At 33.3% G+C, this 18,474-nt stretch overlaps 2 protein-coding genes across 3 annotated transcripts; both read left to right on the plus strand.

Annotated features, from left to right (window-relative positions):
* The first annotated feature begins 6,084 nt into the window (after positions 1 to 6,084).
* On the plus strand, positions 6,085 to 10,103 carry LOC9329815 (protein DETOXIFICATION 23). 2 transcript variants are annotated; one of them, XM_021011399.1, is made up of 8 exons: positions 6,085 to 6,527; positions 7,488 to 8,029; positions 8,325 to 8,411; positions 8,968 to 9,024; positions 9,155 to 9,393; positions 9,503 to 9,621; positions 9,723 to 9,809; positions 9,902 to 10,103. In XM_021011399.1, the coding sequence occupies exons 1-8, from the start codon at positions 6,258 to 6,260 to the stop codon at positions 9,926 to 9,928; spliced, it is 1,428 nt and encodes a 475-aa protein (XP_020867058.1). In that variant the 5' UTR covers positions 6,085 to 6,257; the 3' UTR covers positions 9,929 to 10,103. The 2 variants fall into 2 exon arrangements, with proteins under 2 accessions (XP_020867058.1, XP_002891027.1); XM_002890981.2 differs by having other exon boundaries at positions 6,087 to 6,527; positions 9,913 to 10,103.
* A 1,406-nt stretch (positions 10,104 to 11,509) lies between these two features.
* LOC9327090 (protein DETOXIFICATION 22) lies at positions 11,510 to 17,878 on the plus strand. The gene is made up of 8 exons (XM_002890982.2): positions 11,510 to 12,021; positions 12,936 to 13,477; positions 16,391 to 16,477; positions 16,660 to 16,716; positions 16,856 to 17,094; positions 17,197 to 17,315; positions 17,418 to 17,504; positions 17,605 to 17,878. The coding sequence occupies exons 1-8, from the start codon at positions 11,749 to 11,751 to the stop codon at positions 17,683 to 17,685; spliced, it is 1,485 nt and encodes a 494-aa protein (XP_002891028.1). The 5' UTR covers positions 11,510 to 11,748; the 3' UTR covers positions 17,686 to 17,878.
* The last annotated feature ends 596 nt before the right edge of the window (positions 17,879 to 18,474 follow it).

Consider the following 18,474-nt stretch of genomic DNA (forward strand, 5'->3'; position numbering starts at 1 on the left):
TTTTTTTGACTATCTCATATAGGCCCGACTCAACTTTTGGTTGGACCATGTGCTAAGAAAAAAAAAACTTCTTTTTGTTAGTACATGTTAAAGAAAAAAAAAAAGTAGACCTTTTTATCTTAGGAGAAAAGCAAAAAAAAAGAGACCATGTGCTAGTGCATTCTCAGCACATGCATAGAGCCGGCACTGCTCATATTTGATTCCACTCCCTATTCTCATATGATGCTACTGCTAGAGACCTATCTTAGAATATTTTTGGGTGATTTGTTCAAAACTAGCTGCCTCTTTTTTCTATATGTAATGTATATATTGTAGACATTTCTAAAGCAAGATAGATTTGTGCTCAAATGAGCTTATTAAGAGAAAAAAAAAACTGAAATTAGATAGCTCATTAAGAGCTATATTATGCAAACAAACTAAAAGAGGAAGAGAGGTTTATGTTGACACCAAGAGCCCAAAGACTTTAGATTTGATTTCATACAAAGAGAAAGAGTATAGTTGCTCTCAATAGCAACTCTAAAGTTAACAACTTTGATTACAAAACTATATATATATATATATATATATATATATATATATCTCTACTTGCTTAGACCTAATTTCATAGCTAATATCATGAGTATATTATCACTGGCTTATGTTAGTGTACAGCTTATGTTAATAATGAGATATAAGTGTATGTTAGCATAAGTTTAGACTTGTATATAAACAGAACAATACTGTAAAGTTAATAAATGAGAAATTCTGATTTTATCGTTGACTCTTCTTTTCTCTGCTTTAGCTTGAGTTTGTTAACAATGGAGAAAAGTTTGTTATGGTATCAGAGCTAATCCGATCTAGGATTCTTCAATCTTTCTCATTCAAATCTTTTTCGTTTTCGTTTTCTTTCACAATCGTTGTATCATCTCCGTCGCGATTCTTCAATTCGTGTTTCGCCGGCGATTTCTGAGTTTTTCTTTCGTTTCTTGACCTTATTGTTTCCGATCTTTGTTTACATTATCAATTCGGAACAATCTCTTCCATCATTCTTCGATTTTACATTACAAATGGGATCGAACTCGTATATTCCACCAATCGGTGATACAACAACTACTTTTCGTCCTCCGATGACTGAGAATCGTCAAAATGTTGATCAGTATGAGAATCCGTACTACCTCCATAACACCGATCATGCTGGATTGCAATTGGTGACGGATCGCTTAACGACTGGAGCTGAATTTCATTCTTGGAGACGATCGATACGGATGGCGTTAAATGTGCGTAACAAGCTGGGATTTATCGACGGTACTATATCTAAACCTTCTATTGATTCTCGTGATGCTGGATCATGGTCACGATGCAACGATATGGTCACTACTTGGTTGATGAATTCAGTATCTAAGAAGATAGGACAGAGTTTATTGTATATGTCTACGGCTGAATCAATTTGGAACAATTTGATGACTCGCTTTAAGCAAGATGATGCTCCGCGTGTATATGAAATAGAACAACGTCTTAGTACTATTCAACAAGGTTCTATGGATGTTAGTGCTTATTACACAGAATTAGTGACTTTGTGGGAGGAATATAAAAACTATATTGAACTTCCTGTATGTTCTTGTGGAAAATGTGAGTGCAATGCAGCCATGTTGTGGGAGAAACTGCAACAAAGAGGCAGAGTTACTAAATTCTTGATGGGGTTGAATGAAGTTTATGAGCAAACAAGGAGACATATCCTTATGTTAAAGCCGATTCCTAATATTGAAGAAGCATTCAATATTGTAGCTCAAGATGAAAGACAGAGACTAGTGAAGCCTGTAATCAAGTCTGAAAATGTTGCTTTTCAGACCACAGGATCTTATAATGAAGGATACAACTCATTTGGTGCTGAATCCAATGAGTATGTAGCAGCTTATAACACATATAGACCACGCAGCAATCGGCCTATGTGTACTTATTGTGGAAAGATGGGGCATACTGTACAAAAGTGTTATCGTGTTCATGGTTATCCGCCTGGCTTTCCTGTTCCTACTCAGAATAATGTCAATGCCAGAGCTACATTCATACCAAGAGCACCCAACACTGCATTTCCAAGACCACAGTTTCGTCCTACTGATACTAATACTCAACATCAGAGGACTGTTGCTAATGTTACTAATGGTTTTTCTGAATCAATGCCATATTATCCACCTCCAGCTGCTACTCCAGTGAGTTTGAATGTTAGTCAGATGACTACAGAACAGGCACAAACTCTTATTCAACAGTTGAATGCTCATGTCAAAGTCTCAGAACCACAGATGTTGGCTCATGTCAGTGTTAGTTCTCCAGAGCCTCTAGCTCCAATTCATCATTCTTCTATTACTGAACATGGTTTCATGGCTGCAGAATCGTCTTCTGGTAAAGTTTTCACTATCTCTTCTAATATTCGATATGAAAATCACTCTCTCACATTTCAACACCATTGTTTTTCCTCTTTACAAAAATCACTTCCACATGGTTCTTGGATAGTAGACAGTGGTGCTACTAGTCACGTTTGTTGTGATCTCTCAAAATTCAAAGAAATCTTTTTAGTATCTGGTATTACAGTGGCTTTGCCAAATGGCACTAGACTTCCCATTCATCATACAGGCACTATACATTTGTCTGATTCATTGATTCTTTATAATGTTCTGCATGTTCCTTCTTTTCATTTTAATCTCATAAGTGTTAGTAGCATGCTAAATGATTCAAACTGTTCAGCTCATTTTTATCCAACTTCATGTTTCATTCAGGAGTCTACTCAGGACTTGATGATTGGGAGGTGTAACCTGCTAAATAATCTTTACATACTTGACCTACAGTCTCTTGCATCATCAGCATCATCTACTCTTGCCATAAACTTTTGTGGATCCTTGACAGCTGATGGGAATCTATGGCATCAACGCCTAGGACATCCCTCAACTGCCAAGTTACAAGTAATGTCTGGTACTCTTTCTCTTCCTAAGTCTAGTTTTTCAGATTGTATTCATTGTCCTGTTTGTCCAAAAGCAAAACAAAAACGTGTTTCATTCCCTTTTAAAAATAATATGAGTCCTAATCCTTTTGATTTGGTTCATTTAGATATATGGGGGCCTTTTTCTGTTGAGTCTATTGAAGGATATAAGTATTTTCTTACTATAGTTGATGATTGTACTAGGGTAACATGGGTCTATATGTTAAAAACAAAAAGTGAAGTGTCTGTTGTTTTTCCTACTTTTATTAAACTTGTATCTACTCAATATAAAAAGAAAATAAAAGCAATTAGAACAGATAATGCTTCAGAATTGGCTTTCACAGATTTAATCAAAGAACATGGTATGTTTCACTTCTTTTCTTGTCCTTATACTCCTCAACAAAACTCAGTAGTTGAGCGAAAGCACCAGCATTTGTTAAATGTAGCTAGAGCATTATTATTTCAATCCAACATACCATTGATTTACTGGAGTGATTGCATTCTTACTGCTGTTTTCTTGATCAATAGAATACCTTCACCTTTATTGAAAGATGTCTCACCATATGAAAAACTGTTAGGAAAGACACCGGATTATCATGCTCTTAAGTCATTTGGATGCTTGTGCTATGTTAGTTCTTTACAGAAAGATCGAAATAAATTTAGTGCTAGAGCTTATTCTTGTGTATTTTTAGGATATCCATCCGGATACAAGGGATATAAGGTTCTTCATCTAGATTCTAATTCAATTTCTATAACTAGAAACATTGTGTTTCATGAGGATATTTTCCCATTTGCTGATAAAAAGAACTTAAATCCGGATTTCTTTTCACATGTTATTTTACCTCTTTCAATACCATATCATCCTGAATCAATTGATATTGCATCATCATCGAATTCCCCTGCATCATCTGAAACTATTTCTCACCCTGCAATGCATACACCTGTTAGTTCTTCTCATGATTCTCCTGTGAATATATCTGAATCATCATCTCAAGCTGTTAACACTGAGAATCATTCATCATCATCATCTGTTGCATTGACTGGGAAGTCTAGAGATAAACAACCTGTAGTTTCAGATACTGCTTTGATTTCCTTGCCTAGTGAGAGACCAAAACGACAGACTAAGGCACCTGGTTACCTATCTGAGTATCACTGTGCTCTTGCTCAATCTTTCACTTCTTTACTACCTAAACATACTACCCCTTATCCCTTATCTTCAGTATTATCTTATCATCGTTTTCAACCCACATATTGTTCCTATATCTTATCCTATTCTATGGAAACTGAACCAAAGACGTTTAAGCAAGCTATGGGATCTGATGTATGGAAAAATGCTCTTGGAGAAGAGCTTCAGGCTATGGAGGCAAACAGAACATGGAGTATTACTTCATTACCACCAGGGAAGAATGTGGTAGGCTGCAAATGGGTTTTTACAATAAAGTATAACTCAGATGGCACCATTGAAAGGTATAAGGCACGTTTGGTTGCTAAGGGCTTTACTCAACAGGAGGGTATTGATTTTAATGAAACTTTCTCACCAGTAGCTAAACTAACAAGTGTTAAATTGATGTTGAGTTTAGCTGCTAAGAAAGGATGGGAGTTAACACAAATGGACGTCTCTAATGCCTTTCTACACAGTGAATTGGATGAAGAAATATATATGAGTCTTCCTCAAGGGTATACTCCAGGTACCAATGATCCTCTTCCTCCAAATCCTGTCTGTAGATTGCATAAATCCATATATGGCCTTAAGCAGGCCTCAAGACAATGGAATCGTCTATTCACCTCTGTTCTTCTGAAAGATGGTTTTATTCAGTCTCAATCTGATACTACCTTATTCCTAAAGTTCACTCCTACTGGTTTCATTGCCCTGCTAGTCTATGTTGATGACATCGCTATAGCTAGTAATAATGCAGATGATTTAGCTGCTTTAAAGAGAGTGTTAGCCACTGCTTTCAAGATTAAGGACTTAGGCCCTCTGAGATTTTTTCTTGGCTTAGAGATTGCTCGATCAGCTAAGGGGATTTCAGTGTGTCAGAGAAAGTATACTTTGGATTTATTGGAAAACACAGGATTGTTGGCCTGCAAACCAAGCTCTGTTCCTATGGATCCTTATGTGAATCTTACCAAAGATACTGGTACTCCTTTGGTAGTGGCGACACCGTATAGAGAACTTATTGGAAGGCTTCTCTACTTAACTATAACAAGACCAGACATTACCTTCGCAGTTCACAAGTTGAGCCAATTTCTGCAGTTTCCCACGGATATTCACCTGCAAGCTGCTCACAAGATCCTGAAATATCTTAAGGGTAATCCTGGTTTAGGGATTTTCTACTCTGTTGATCCTGCTGTATGTCTCAATGCATTTGCAGATGCCAATTGGGGTACTTGTTTGGATACTAGACGATCTACAACAGGTTATTGTGTGTTTTTGGGAACATCACTTATCTGCTGGAAGTCAAGAAAGCAACAGGTAGTAAGCCGCAGTAGCACTGAGGCTGAATACAGGAGTATGGGTGATGTTACTCGTGAACTCTTATGGATTCAACAATTACTGGCTGATTTTAGGATCACTGTTGACCATACTGCCAAACTGTTTTGTGATAACAAATCAGCTATTCACATTGCTCAGAATCCAGTTTTTCATGAACGTGTCAAACATGTGGAGATTGATGCTCATACAGTGAGAGATCAGATAAAGCTTGGAAATCTGAAGACTTTACATGTTTCCAGTGAGGATCAACTAGCTGACATTTTGACGAAACCTTTGCATTTTGGACCGTTTCATTCACTTCTCCGTCGTATGTCATTGTCAAGCCTTTATACAGCTTCACCAGATTCAGCTTCTAAGGCTTGCGGGGGCGTATCATGAGTATATTATCACTGGCTTATGTTAGTGTACAGCTTATGTTAATAATGAGATATAAGTGTATGTTAGCATAAGTTTAGACTTGTATATAAACAGAACAATACTGTAAAGTTAATAAATGAGAAATTCTGATTTTATCGTTGACTCTTCTTTTCTCTGCTTTAGCTTGAGTTTGTTAACAATGGAGAAAAGTTTGTTAGCTAATGAGCTTCTCTTGATTGGACTTTTTTGTGGCCTCTAGTATATATGTAAAGGTATTTTAAAGAAATTTTAAAATTGATTTATGAAATTTATTCATTTTGCATATTAACAATTTGGCAAAGAATCTTAAAAAAAGGTGTAGGCCGGCTTTTAATTTCCTTCGTAAATAAACAAACCACCAAACAAAACTCTCTCCTCTCTCCACTCCTTCTCAGCTTCTCTACTCTCTCCTAAGCCATGGACGGAGGAGGAGGAGAGGTGACGGAGACTCTGCTGAAAAAGACGGCGGAGGATGGCCGAGAAGAGGATGGATTGGGGATGAAGGAGAAGGTTTGGAGGGAATCTAAGAAGCTATGGGTTGTGGCTGGACCGGCGATCTTTACGAGATTCTCTACGTCCGGACTATCTTTAATAACTCAAGCTTTCATTGGCCACCTTGGCTCAACCGAGTTGGCCGCTTACTCCATCACTCTCACCGTTCTCCTCCGTTTTAGTAATGGTATCTTGGTGAGTTTACTATAGCGATTAGATCAGTTCTTCCACAAACACTTCACTGAAAACTCGTCTCAAAAAAAAAAAAATTATGTTCCAAATAACGGTTAAAGTACTTATGTTTAGATGTTCTGATTAGTTTGAATGATCTAAATGGTAGTACTATTTAGATAGACTTCTTGTCAGAACTTCTTTTGGTTGTTTTCTAATTCTCTCTATATATATTAACTGTTTTGGAAGGCATTGTTGGTCGTACACTTCGTTGAGTGTTCGTTTATTGTTTAGTGTAGTTACCTTCTTTTTTTTTTTCACATAAATAAGTCTCAAGACTCTCAACGAATATTAAACGCCATTAGTTTTGATTATTACATCAATTGGTTTTTTCCTTTTTTATTAATACAATTGTTTTTAATCGTTCGAAATGCAGCAAAAACATTTCATTGTTAAGTAGAATTCAGTGGGTAAACTAGAATAAATTTAGAAAAGTTGGAGAATATGAGAAACACCTTTAACAAAAAAGTTGGTGAATATATTGATTCTGTAAAAAATTTGAAAAACATTGTAAGATATGACCCAAAATCAGGGCCGGCCCCTATTTTATTACCTAAAATAATTAAAATTAATATAAAATAATATAATAATAGAAAATATTAAATATATAATTATATTAAAGGGCTCCTATTTTTGTTTTGTATTTGGCCCCATTTTCTCAGGACCGGCCCTGCCCAAAATAAAGGAATTGAATGGTCATACGATTAATTTCTATTAAGATGATATATATATATATATATATATATATATATATATATATATTCAAGTCTAAATTAAAGTTTAATATCGTAGTACGTTGTGTATATAAGTTAAAGCTTATAACCGTTTATCAAACCTACTTTCTTGTTTTATATTTTTGATATCTAACTATGAAATGGTTTTTTATCGTGTAATAATGAACCGTCAATGACATGATATATGCAGTTAGGCATGGCTAGTGCCCTAGAAACACTATGTGGTCAAGCCTACGGAGCAAAACAATATCATATGCTTGGGATCTACCTCCAAAGGTCATGGATCGTCCTCACAGGCTGTACCATTTGCCTCATGCCCATATACATCTTTTCGGGCCCTATCCTCTTGGCCTTAGGTCAAGAGGAACGCCTAGTCCGTGTGGCTCGGATCATAGCTCTATGGGTCATAGGCATTAACATCTCCTTCGTGCCTTCCTTCACTTGCCAAATGTTCCTCCAAGCTCAGAGTAAGAACAAGATCATCGCCTACGTGGCTGCTGTCTCGTTAGGGGTCCATGTCTTGTTGTCGTGGCTCTTAGTGGTTCATTTTGATTTCGGGATCGCTGGTGCCATGACTTCATCGCTCATAGCGCATTGGTTGCCTAACATTGCGCAGCTCTTGTTTGTCACGTGCGGTGGATGTAAGGACACGTGGAAAGGATTCTCTTGGTTGGCTTTCAAGGATCTTTGGCCCGTTTTTAAACTATCAGTATCTTCCGGTGGCATGATTTGGTATGATTTTCTAATCTTCTCAACTGGTAAAAGTATTAACACCTATGCCATCATCTACATAATAAATATTTATTAGTCATACAAATACTTTTTTAGAACATGCATGTGGTTGTAATTTAATAAAACTGCCACGTTGATTGAACGGCTTCCTAAGTACATTCATTCACTTTGTCAAAGATTGAGATATGTTGAATAAATGTTATACATAAATTTTTATAGTTATGCATATTTGTAGAATAATAATATTATTATGATATATAATAGCAATTCCTTTTTGATATTAATATTTGGGCAGCTTGGAGCTATGGTACAACTCGATCTTGATTCTGCTCACGGGAAACTTAAAAAACGCTGAGGTGGCCCTTAACGCACTTGCAATCTGGTAAGCTAGTTTTATGTCTTTTGTTTTTGAAGTTATATTCATACATTTGTACATTAATTTATCTTTAGATTATTCGTCTGAATGCTAATACGTTTCCGATGAAATTTTCTACCGAAAGAATTGGTAGAAAATTTCCGACGAGTTTTTTACAATTCTAGATTTCCTACGAAATATTACTGACTAACATTTTTTGTAGGAAAACTTGAAGAAACTGGCTCTTTCCTACCATTATCTTATGTTTTAGGCCGTAGGAAATCGAACATTTTTTGTAATAGGTTTAGGCTATACATTGATGCCAGACGAAATGATAGGTTTAGGTTACTAATTGTACTTAGGCTAGCTCTCTAGCTAATTGGTAACCGTGGTCGAGTAGCAGTATTAATGCTTTTGCGATTGAGCATGATTTTACTGGTCATATAAGCTTACGGAATTGTGATTGTATTTAGCTTCAGTAAATTTAAGGACCAAAATCAAAGTAATTCCACCATTTTATGCATTTATTCAAATAGAATTTATTCTTACTTAGATTAAATGTTATATGTTTTAATTTTCACAGCATCAATATAAATGCACTGGAGATGATGGTAGCCTTCGGCTTCATGGCAGCAGCAAGGTGTGCATACATATTATAAATACTAGATATAATATCATATATATGGTTATATTCTTCTTGATTAAAATAATCCTAAAATATGATTATACATGCTTCATTTATATATCTTCTTTATTTTATTTTGTTATAGTGTAAGAGTTTCAAACGAGATCGGGAGTGGAAACTCTAAAGGAGCCAAATTTGCGACAATAATAGTAGTTTCGACATCACTTTCAATAGGAATCATCATCTTCTTTGTCTTCCTGTTTTTAAGAGGAAGGGTTTCATACATTTTTACAACAAGTGAAGCTGTTGCCGCACAAGTAGCCGATCTTTCTCCACTCTTGGCCTTCTCCATTCTCTTGAACAGTGTTCAGCCAGTTCTCTCTGGTATGTATGTTCCCCTTTCCTTCTTCCTATATCGTTTACCACATATTCAATCCATGTAACGTTTTAAGGATTCATTTTTCAATCATCACTATATATATTCAAAATGCAGGAGTTGCTGTTGGAGCGGGATGGCAAAAATACGTTACGTACGTTAACCTTGCTTGCTATTACCTTGTTGGAATTCCTTCCGGTGTTTTTCTTGGCTATGTCGTTGGTTTACAAGTCAAAGTAAGTCTCAATTTTTATTATCTATGTTCTCTTTTTAGTTGTCTTTTTTAATTCTGCATACAAGATAATATAGTGTTTTGTTTTGTAATATAAAAATTTAGGGTGTTTGGTTAGGATTGATTTTCGGAATCTTCGTTCAGACTTGCGTGCTTACCGTAATGACTATGAGGACAGACTGGGATCAACAGGTTTGTAGATTGAATATTATTGGATTTTTAGTAGAAAATTCTAACTTTTTCTGTTATAAGAGAACTGACTTGTATATGTTACTTATTGTTAGAAACATTGCAGGTGTCTTCGTCGCTGAAACGTTTGAACCGTTGGGTTGAACCAGAATCCCCAAGTCGAAATCAAACTTTACAAAACGAATGATTGTGAAGATTTAAGTAAAACTTGAGTTTGTAATCGAATTTTAAATCTCTTTCACTCTGGAATGTACACAGTTGCGTATGCAAACCACTAAAGTAGCGGTCCTTAAATCAGTGATAATTTTTCACCTAGTACACTAGGAATTTAGTTCGTGAAATTTTATTGAACTTGAGCATCAACAACAACAATTTTATGAGCTTTCAAGTGGCAAACCAATTATCGCACATTCTTAGAGAAAAAAGTTTTAGTTAAAAAAACAGTAAACAATACTAATATAGTTAAATGAAGCAAGAAATAACAGTACAACAAAAAATAAAAGACTATCGTTTTTTTTATACTGTTAATTATAATTGTTTTTGTAATTGATAACTATTAAAGCTTTGCAATTATGTGTTCCCGAAGCTTCAACAATTTTTGCCAAATCCAGGAGCCTAAATTTGTATTAGGAGCTGTCTAGTATAAACCTTTCCTCATCAGATTCTGCTTTGTCCAAGCCACCCAAAGGAAGCCTGAAAGTGAAAATAATCTCCAAACTAATTTGTAAAACAAAAACCCGAGAAACATCTCTTAGTCTTCGCAAGCCCAAACCCCCCTCTGCCTTTGGTTTGTAAATATCATTCCACGAGACTTTTGCCCCGTAGTTGTGTTCGGGTTTTCTGACCACAAAAAAAAAGCGCAGCAAAGTCTCCCTAGCTATTTCATCAAAGTCTAGTAAGGTAGAATTATTTTTACATTATTATGATTTTTAAATTGTAACAAGTTCTACCGGATTTTTAATTTACTTTATAATTTGTCTAGTACTATAAAGTAAAATAACTATTTTTCTTTCAATTTCAAAATGTCTGGTCAAGAATGCTTTTTGGAATTTTCGTGCAAACTTGTGTGCTTACTATGATGTCTCTAAAACAGATAAAATAAAACATTAGTTATAAATTGATTACCTTTTTAAAACTACGAAATTCTTAATCGTTTAGACCATCTCCAAAGTATTTCCCTATTTTTAGCTCTATCTCTATAATAGAGGTAAGTTTTCTCTATTTTTACTCCAATGTATTCCTCTATTTTTTCCTCTAAAAAGTTTAACTCTATTTATAGAAGAAAAAAATAGAGATTCTCTATTCTCACCTCTATATATAGAGAAAAAAATAGAGATCTCTATTTTAGAGGTGAGAATAGAGGTGGGTTGGAGCAAATTTGCCTCTAAAATAGAGTTTAGAGGCAAATATAGAGGTGGGTTGGAGATGCTCTTATTATAACAAAAGGACTAACTTGTGTTTGAATTATATTGGTAATTATTATTAAATGTTTTCAGGTAACGTCGTGGCTAAAACGTTTGTTGGCTTGAACCAGATTTCACAAAAACAATAATAAATATTTGATTCGGGAAATATAATAATATTAGTTCACAAAAAAAACGTAATTGCGTAAGTTGATCGCCCAATCTTTTTAGCACAAGAATATGACTATTTTAGTTTGATATGCTCGTGACTTGATTCTTGGTCTACGGTGCAAGAAATAGTCACGATCGACGAATGCACGATCTTAGGTGATCTTAAAATGCATCTATTTCTTAGAGTATTTTAACCACTCACTGCAACACGAGGCATTGACGACTAAACAAAAAATAAAACATTAATTATAAAGATTGCTTCTAAAACACAAACTCTCTGCTCTCTCTTTCTCTGCCTTCTCTCTTCTATTTGATGACTACTTCTCACAAAACTAACTAGTCCATCAAATACAAACATAGACTCCACGATGGCCGGAGGAGGAGGAGAGCTCACGGCGGCTTTGTTGAAAAAGACGTTTGAGAACGGCGGAGAAGAAAAGGATGAGTTAGGGTTGAAGGAAAAGGTTTGGATAGAATCAAAGAAGCTATGGGTTGTGGCGGCCCCATCGATCTTCACAAAATTCTCTACGTACGGAGTCTCATTGGTAACTCAAGGTTTCGTTGGCCATCTTGGCCCAACCGAGTTGGCCGCTTACTCTATCACCTTCACCGTTCTCCTCCGTTTCAGTAATGGTATCTTGGTGAGTTTCCTATAACGATCTTGGTAATGGTATACTTCATTTAGAACAATTTTCCATTTTTATTCAATCTAATTAATCCCTTGATTACTATGTTATTTAAAATTTTAGTAATATGTACATTTGATTAATGTATTATGAATTTTTAATAAGTTTGAAGAATACTAAATTGGCGTTTTTTGTTTTAGTACTATATAGATTTACAGTTTTGTAAATTTGGATTGTTGAATAATTAAAAAAAAATTTTAATTAATTTTCAACACCAATGTTTCGTTTTTTAATATATAGAGGATATATAATCCTAGAATATTATGGATTAGGAAAGAGCTTTAGCATGTTTGACTTAGTTTTGCTTGATTTAATACACTGAAAATAATTAATTATGTTCAGTTTAGGTGGTTTTGTGAAAAAATACACTTGAGTTGTTTAATTTTGCTGTGAGCCTGTGATCAACTAGTTAGTTTTGGGAGAAATTATATTGCTCCTATTAATTTTAAATATTTCAACTATTTAATTAGACCGCTTAAAATATATATATAGAGAACCAAATTTGAACCGAAATTGCTTTTAGGAATTAAACCCATCAGACTAAAAAACGTTTAACCAACTCAATTTAAATTTAGTTCAGTTTATAATATATGGTTTTGGAATATATCTGGAATATATGTTATTTCATGAAACTACAATGCAACCGTCTCAACATTGGTTATAAGGGCCGGCTCAAAAAATTTAAGGACCCTGAGCTGAAAAAAAAATTAGTCCTTATTTCTCATGCTTTTCAAAAAAAAAAAATTTTGGACCCTAATTTTAGTAAATTTAGTTATGATAAAAGACACAAAATTACAAGGACCCTGTGCATGAGCACCAATGACACATGTATAGAGCCGGGCCTGGTTATAACTATTGTTCTAATGCAGTTAGGTATGGCCAGTGCACTAGGAACATTATGTGGTCAAGCCTACGGAGCCAAACAATACCATATGCTCGGGATCTACCTCCAAAGGTCATGGATCGTCCTCACAGGTTGTACCATTTGCATCATGCCCGTCTTCATCTTCTCAGGCCCTATCCTCTTAGTCTTAGGTCAAGAGGAACGCATTGTTCGTGTGGCTCGGGTCATAGCCCTATGGCTCATAGGCATCAACTTCACCTTCGTACCCGCCTTCACTTGCCAAATATTCCTCCAATCTCAGAGCAAGAACAAGATCATCGCCTATGTGTCTGCTGTCACCTTAGGGCTCCATGTTTTCTTCTCGTGGCTCCTAGTGGTTCATTTCAATTTCGGGATCACTGGTGCTATGACCTCTACGCTAGTTGCGTTCTGGTTGCCTAACATTGTGCAGCTCTTATTCGTCACGTGCGGTGGGTGTAAGGACACATGGAAAGGATTCACTATGTTGGTCTTCAAAGATTTATGGCCCGTCTTCAAACTATCTTTGTCTTCCGGTGGAATGGTTTGGTAAGGTTTCCTAATTATTAAAAGAGAAATTTGCATCTATAACCTAAAATCCTCTACATATGATAGTTTTTTGTGTTTAGGTAGCACCCACAATTTGTTTCAACTTTTTTTTTCTCTTTTAAACAAAACTTTTACTATCCTTACTGGATTATGTGTCCCTCGCGATATTGCGGGAGAACTCATTTTTAACAAAATATATCATTACAAATTTTTTAGATACATGTACATATTAATTTTGTGATAATAAATTTAAATGTTTGAAAAATTATGTTAATTCTAAATTTTTACGTTATATCGTAAATATTATTTAGATTTCAGAGATTTTTATAATCGTTTATAAATAAAAATGTAATAAAAAATTATAATTAAAACACACAATCTTTTGAAACATTGTTTAACAAGCTAAAATCATTTGTAAATGACAAATACAGAACGAATCATATATATGAAAGTTGGTCAACTCTCTTCGTATGAGTGTCACATCATCACGCAAAAAATTAACATGTGTCATTTTACATTATTTAAATAAAAAAATTAGCCAAATTAAATAAGAAAAAATTAATAGTTCTTCATTGCATTAAATCCTCCATCAATCATACTCTTAACTTATTTCTTTAAAATTAAAAAAAAATATAAAATTATGTTAATAAATCAAGCACTACTTCATTCTTCTCATCTTATATTACTTTTTTTTTTTTTTATCAATAGCCACTATTCGATAATGACTGAAAATTTATTTGTGTTGTAGTTTAGTTATTTGCTACATAACATTTTATTAGTTTAGTAATTTTACCTTGACTATGTTCTCATTATTAAGTTTTGTGGTTCATATACGACTTTTCATATAATATTCTCCCTTTTTATTTTTGAGCCTTATGGTAATTTGGTCATATTGACATGCAAGTTTTTTAAGTAATGGGTCTTTGAGACGTTAGGTATACCAAGAAATTCAAGACACGACAATTTCTCGTATATTATGCAATGGTAGAAGATTTAAAAGTGTTGACTTAAAATGACACTTTAATTTTTGTCTTTTTCTTCTTTTTATATGAAATCTCTTGAGATCTTGTTCAATTTATGCCAATCCAGTAATTAATTATGACCCTATCACGATGTAGGTGGAGTACTAGATCATGAGAGTACATAAAACAAGAAATTGTTTAATTATGATCAAGTCAGACAAGTTTCAAATCACACAAGTAACATGTTTAATTATGATCAAGTCAGACAAGTTTCAAATCACACAAGTAATATAATTACATATAATTATATCAAAATATCCTATATTGTTGTTGTATGTATTCATGATAGTGAAAAAAACTAGAATCTTAGATATATATATATATATATATATATAAATAATCAGATTTATACATAAAAATTTATAAATTGATATTTCGACGCAAAAATGAATTTAACCATAAAAATTATAACTACATAAGACGGATCTAATTTTATTAATTATACAGTAACAAACAAAAATAATAAACATAAATTAGAAACAAAAACAATAAACATAATTTTTTCTTAACAATTTTCAAAACAAAACAATAAAATGTAGCGTGGATATTCATCTAGTAGTTATAATAAAGAGATGTGAACGTCCAATTTGTTTTTTAGAAAGTAATAAAATTTATAACTATATTTTGAAGAAAATTCAATAAATCTTTGGTTTAATCAATAAATCTTGAGGCGTCAAAATAGAGAAAATTTAATGGATTAACCAAAACCAATCCAATTCATAGATTGAATGAGTGGCTTTAATGATTATAATTATTAATTAATTTAATTTTCATGGATCCACTCATTTAACTATTAAAACCTGTTATCAAATAATTGGGTTAATGGATTGACTCAACCCAGTTAACAAATGAGTTGGATCAATTCATAAACTATTTAAGCCTAAACTCATTGAATTATTGATTGGTTTGAGTTGGTTTATCCATTGTTGGTTATTCACAATTAGTATGTATAAATTCAAATATTATTTTTAGAAAATAGAAAAAAATAGGTTCGGAAATATATGAGTGTAAATACTCCCTCCGTTTCATAAAGAGTGTCGTTTTAAGGTTTTATTTTTGTTTCACAAAGAGTGTCGTTTTAGTTTTTCAATGCAAAATTTAATGATTTTTTATATTTTATGACTATTAGTATTCTGCAGATTGTTTTACTATTGGGCAGATTATGTTTAGGTATATAGTTAATGATGTTTTTGTTTAGAAAAAACAAAAAATTTAATGTTTTCTTAATCTGTGTGCAAAACTCTAAAATGATACTCTTTGTGAAACAGCGGGAGTAAAAGCAAATGGTGATAGTTATAAGCTACATGAAAATATTTATAATTAATAACAGTACAAAAATGTGATTCTCTGAAACACTTTAAAATTTTTTGATAATGGTTATAAGCACTTTTTCAAAAATTGCTAAGAAATGTAACTCTCTGAAACACTTTCTAAGATTTTTTTAAAATGGTTAAGATTTTTAGAAAATTAACAATAAAGAGGTTTTGAAATATATGAGTGTGATAAGTTACATGATAAATTTTTATAATGAAAAACAAAAACAGATTTGAAACGGTTTCGTCAAATAAATTAAATGTTACAAAGATTTATAAAACAAACAAAAAAATTACAATGATTCGTCGAGTAAACGACAGTTACCGCTACCATTATCGTAATTGGCACTGCCACAGCAACCACCATTGCCACGGCCACCACTTTATGCATTTACTTGGTCAATGCATTAGTTTTCTGGCTCTGCAAACAATATAATTATCAATTAGTGTAGGATTTGATCCGACCGTTACAATTATCAATATAATTCTTTTGTTATTTGTTTGATTTTTTCATGTTAATTTACTTTTTCTTTTGTTAGTTAATGATTATTACTTTTGTGGTCGTTATCTTTGGACAGCTTGGAGTTATGGTACAACTCGATATTAGTATTGCTCACTGGAAATATGAAAAACGCAGAGGTGGCTCTTGATGCACTAGCAATCTGGTAAATCAACAAGAATCCACCTTCTATCATCTATCTCTTCTGGTTTCCATACAATGTATATACATTATCTTTAGTACTAACTTGACTCTTAAGTTAAAATACGGTATGAGTATAATAAACAGATAGTAACATATAAATAATATTTTGGAAATCGACTAATCTTTTCCATTTCTTTATTGCAGCATCAACGTAAATGCACTGCAGATGATGATATCACTTGGGTTTTTGGCAGCAGTAAGGTGCATTGATACATATATAGATTCATATATATTACACACGTCACTTTAATGATACTATTTATATATTATCTTTTTTGTTGGTATCATCTTTTATTTATATATCATCATCTTCTTTGTAATTAATTATCTCTATATATAGTGTAAGAGTGTCCAACGAGCTCGGTATGGGAAACCCCAAAGGAGCCAAATTTGCAACATTGATAGCGGTTTTCACGTCACTCTCTATAGGAATAGTTCTGTTCTTTGTCTTCTTGTTTCTAAGGGGAAGAATTTCCTACATTTTCACTACAAGTGAAGCCGTCGCAGCCGAAGTTGCCGATCTTTCTCCACTCTTAGCATTTTCCATCCTCCTGAATAGTATTCAACCCGTTCTCTCTGGTACATATTTTAGATAGTTGACACATGATAGTTATTATAATATCGAATTCGAACCGATATTTGAAGTAGTATGTGTCTTGAACTGGTTTCAAACCTTAACAGGAGTGGCAGTCGGAGCGGGATGGCAAGGATATGTGGCTTACGTTAACCTTGCTTGCTATTACTTTCTCGGAATTCCTGTTGGTGTGATCCTTGGTTACGTTGTTGGTTTGCAAGTCAAAGTAAGTTTTTCTTTTTATATATCTTTTCTTCATAATGTATAAAAGTAATAAAATTAACGAGTCAAAACAACATAAAACTTTATTTTCTTTATATATTTGAAGGGTGTATGGATCGGAATGCTTTTTGGAATATTTGTTCAGACTTGTGTGCTTAGCATCATGACTCTCAGAACAGATTGGGATCAACAGGTTAGAAATTGATTAGTATATAATATTTTCCCTCGATTAATATGTTAAAGAAGAGAAAAACGAAAGTGTAGCTTATACTGTTTGTTGCCACTCTTTTTAGGTATCTACGTCGTTGAGAAATATAAACCGGTGGGTTGTACCAGAATCTAGAGATGCAAACCAAATTTCATCAGAGGAATAATTAACATATGATGTATTTAAAGATTATGATGATATTCTTTTGGGGTATAGCTAGTTATTTGTTTTTGCTTTCTTTTGTTTAAGTAGAATATAAATTTGTTTTTGTTTTTTTGATGAATACACATCTGTTTTTGTTGATATGTCTTAAATTTGTCCATTTTTTTTTTTGCAATGACATGCTAGTAATTTCTATATAGAATGTAATTTTAGCTTAGAGATTTTATCTGAATATAAGCTCACGAGTTTAATCAGCTTAGGGTCGAATTTGAGTTATATATTGTTAGTACTAACTCCTTTTCTCTCTGTTGTTCTATTGTATTATGTGTATAGAACTAAAATCGTCTCCTTTACCTGTAAACATAGCCAAAATATTGTTAGTACTAATAAGATAAGTAAATTTGTGTTTTTTCTCCTGCATATATATATATAGAAATTATTAAAAATGCCACTTTTTCAATACCTCTTTTCAAAAATGCCCTTTTTGAGTGTTTATTTTTAAGTTTGCCCTCTTTTAATTTTTAATGACCATTTTACCTTTATTTGAAACAAAATTAGGTCCACAAAATACAAAATATTTTTTGGTGGGAAAAGTGATCCCGCAATTTTCCCGCCAAAACACTTGTAAAAACTTTAAAATACCTTGTAAAATTTTCCCGTAAAAATTTTTTCCGCCAAAAAATTTTCCCTCCAAAAATTTTTTTTTTTGCGGGAAAAGTGATTCCGCAAATTTTTTTGGCGGGAAAAATTTACAAGGTATTTTAAAGATTTTACAGAGTATTTACAAGTGTTT

Source organism: Arabidopsis lyrata (genome assembly GCF_000004255.2).
Source record: "Arabidopsis lyrata subsp. lyrata unplaced genomic scaffold ARALYscaffold_1, whole genome shotgun sequence".
In the NCBI taxonomy this organism is placed as follows: Eukaryota; Viridiplantae; Streptophyta; class Magnoliopsida; order Brassicales; family Brassicaceae; genus Arabidopsis; species Arabidopsis lyrata.

Coding starts and splice junctions, on each gene's coding strand:
- LOC9327090 (XM_002890982.2), top strand. CDS start 11,749: ATGGCCGGAGGAGGAGGAGAGCTCACGGCGGCTTTGTTGAAAAAGACG. Junction 17,095..17,196: donor TATTCAACCCGTTCTCTCTG/GTACATATTTTA, acceptor AAACCTTAACAG/GAGTGGCAGTCGGAGCGGGA. Junction 17,316..17,417: donor TTGTTGGTTTGCAAGTCAAA/GTAAGTTTTTCT, acceptor ATATATTTGAAG/GGTGTATGGATCGGAATGCT.
- LOC9329815 (XM_002890981.2), top strand. CDS start 6,258: ATGGACGGAGGAGGAGGAGAGGTGACGGAGACTCTGCTGAAAAAGACG. Junction 9,025..9,154: donor GGCTTCATGGCAGCAGCAAG/GTGTGCATACAT, acceptor ATTTTGTTATAG/TGTAAGAGTTTCAAACGAGA. Junction 9,394..9,502: donor TGTTCAGCCAGTTCTCTCTG/GTATGTATGTTC, acceptor TTCAAAATGCAG/GAGTTGCTGTTGGAGCGGGA.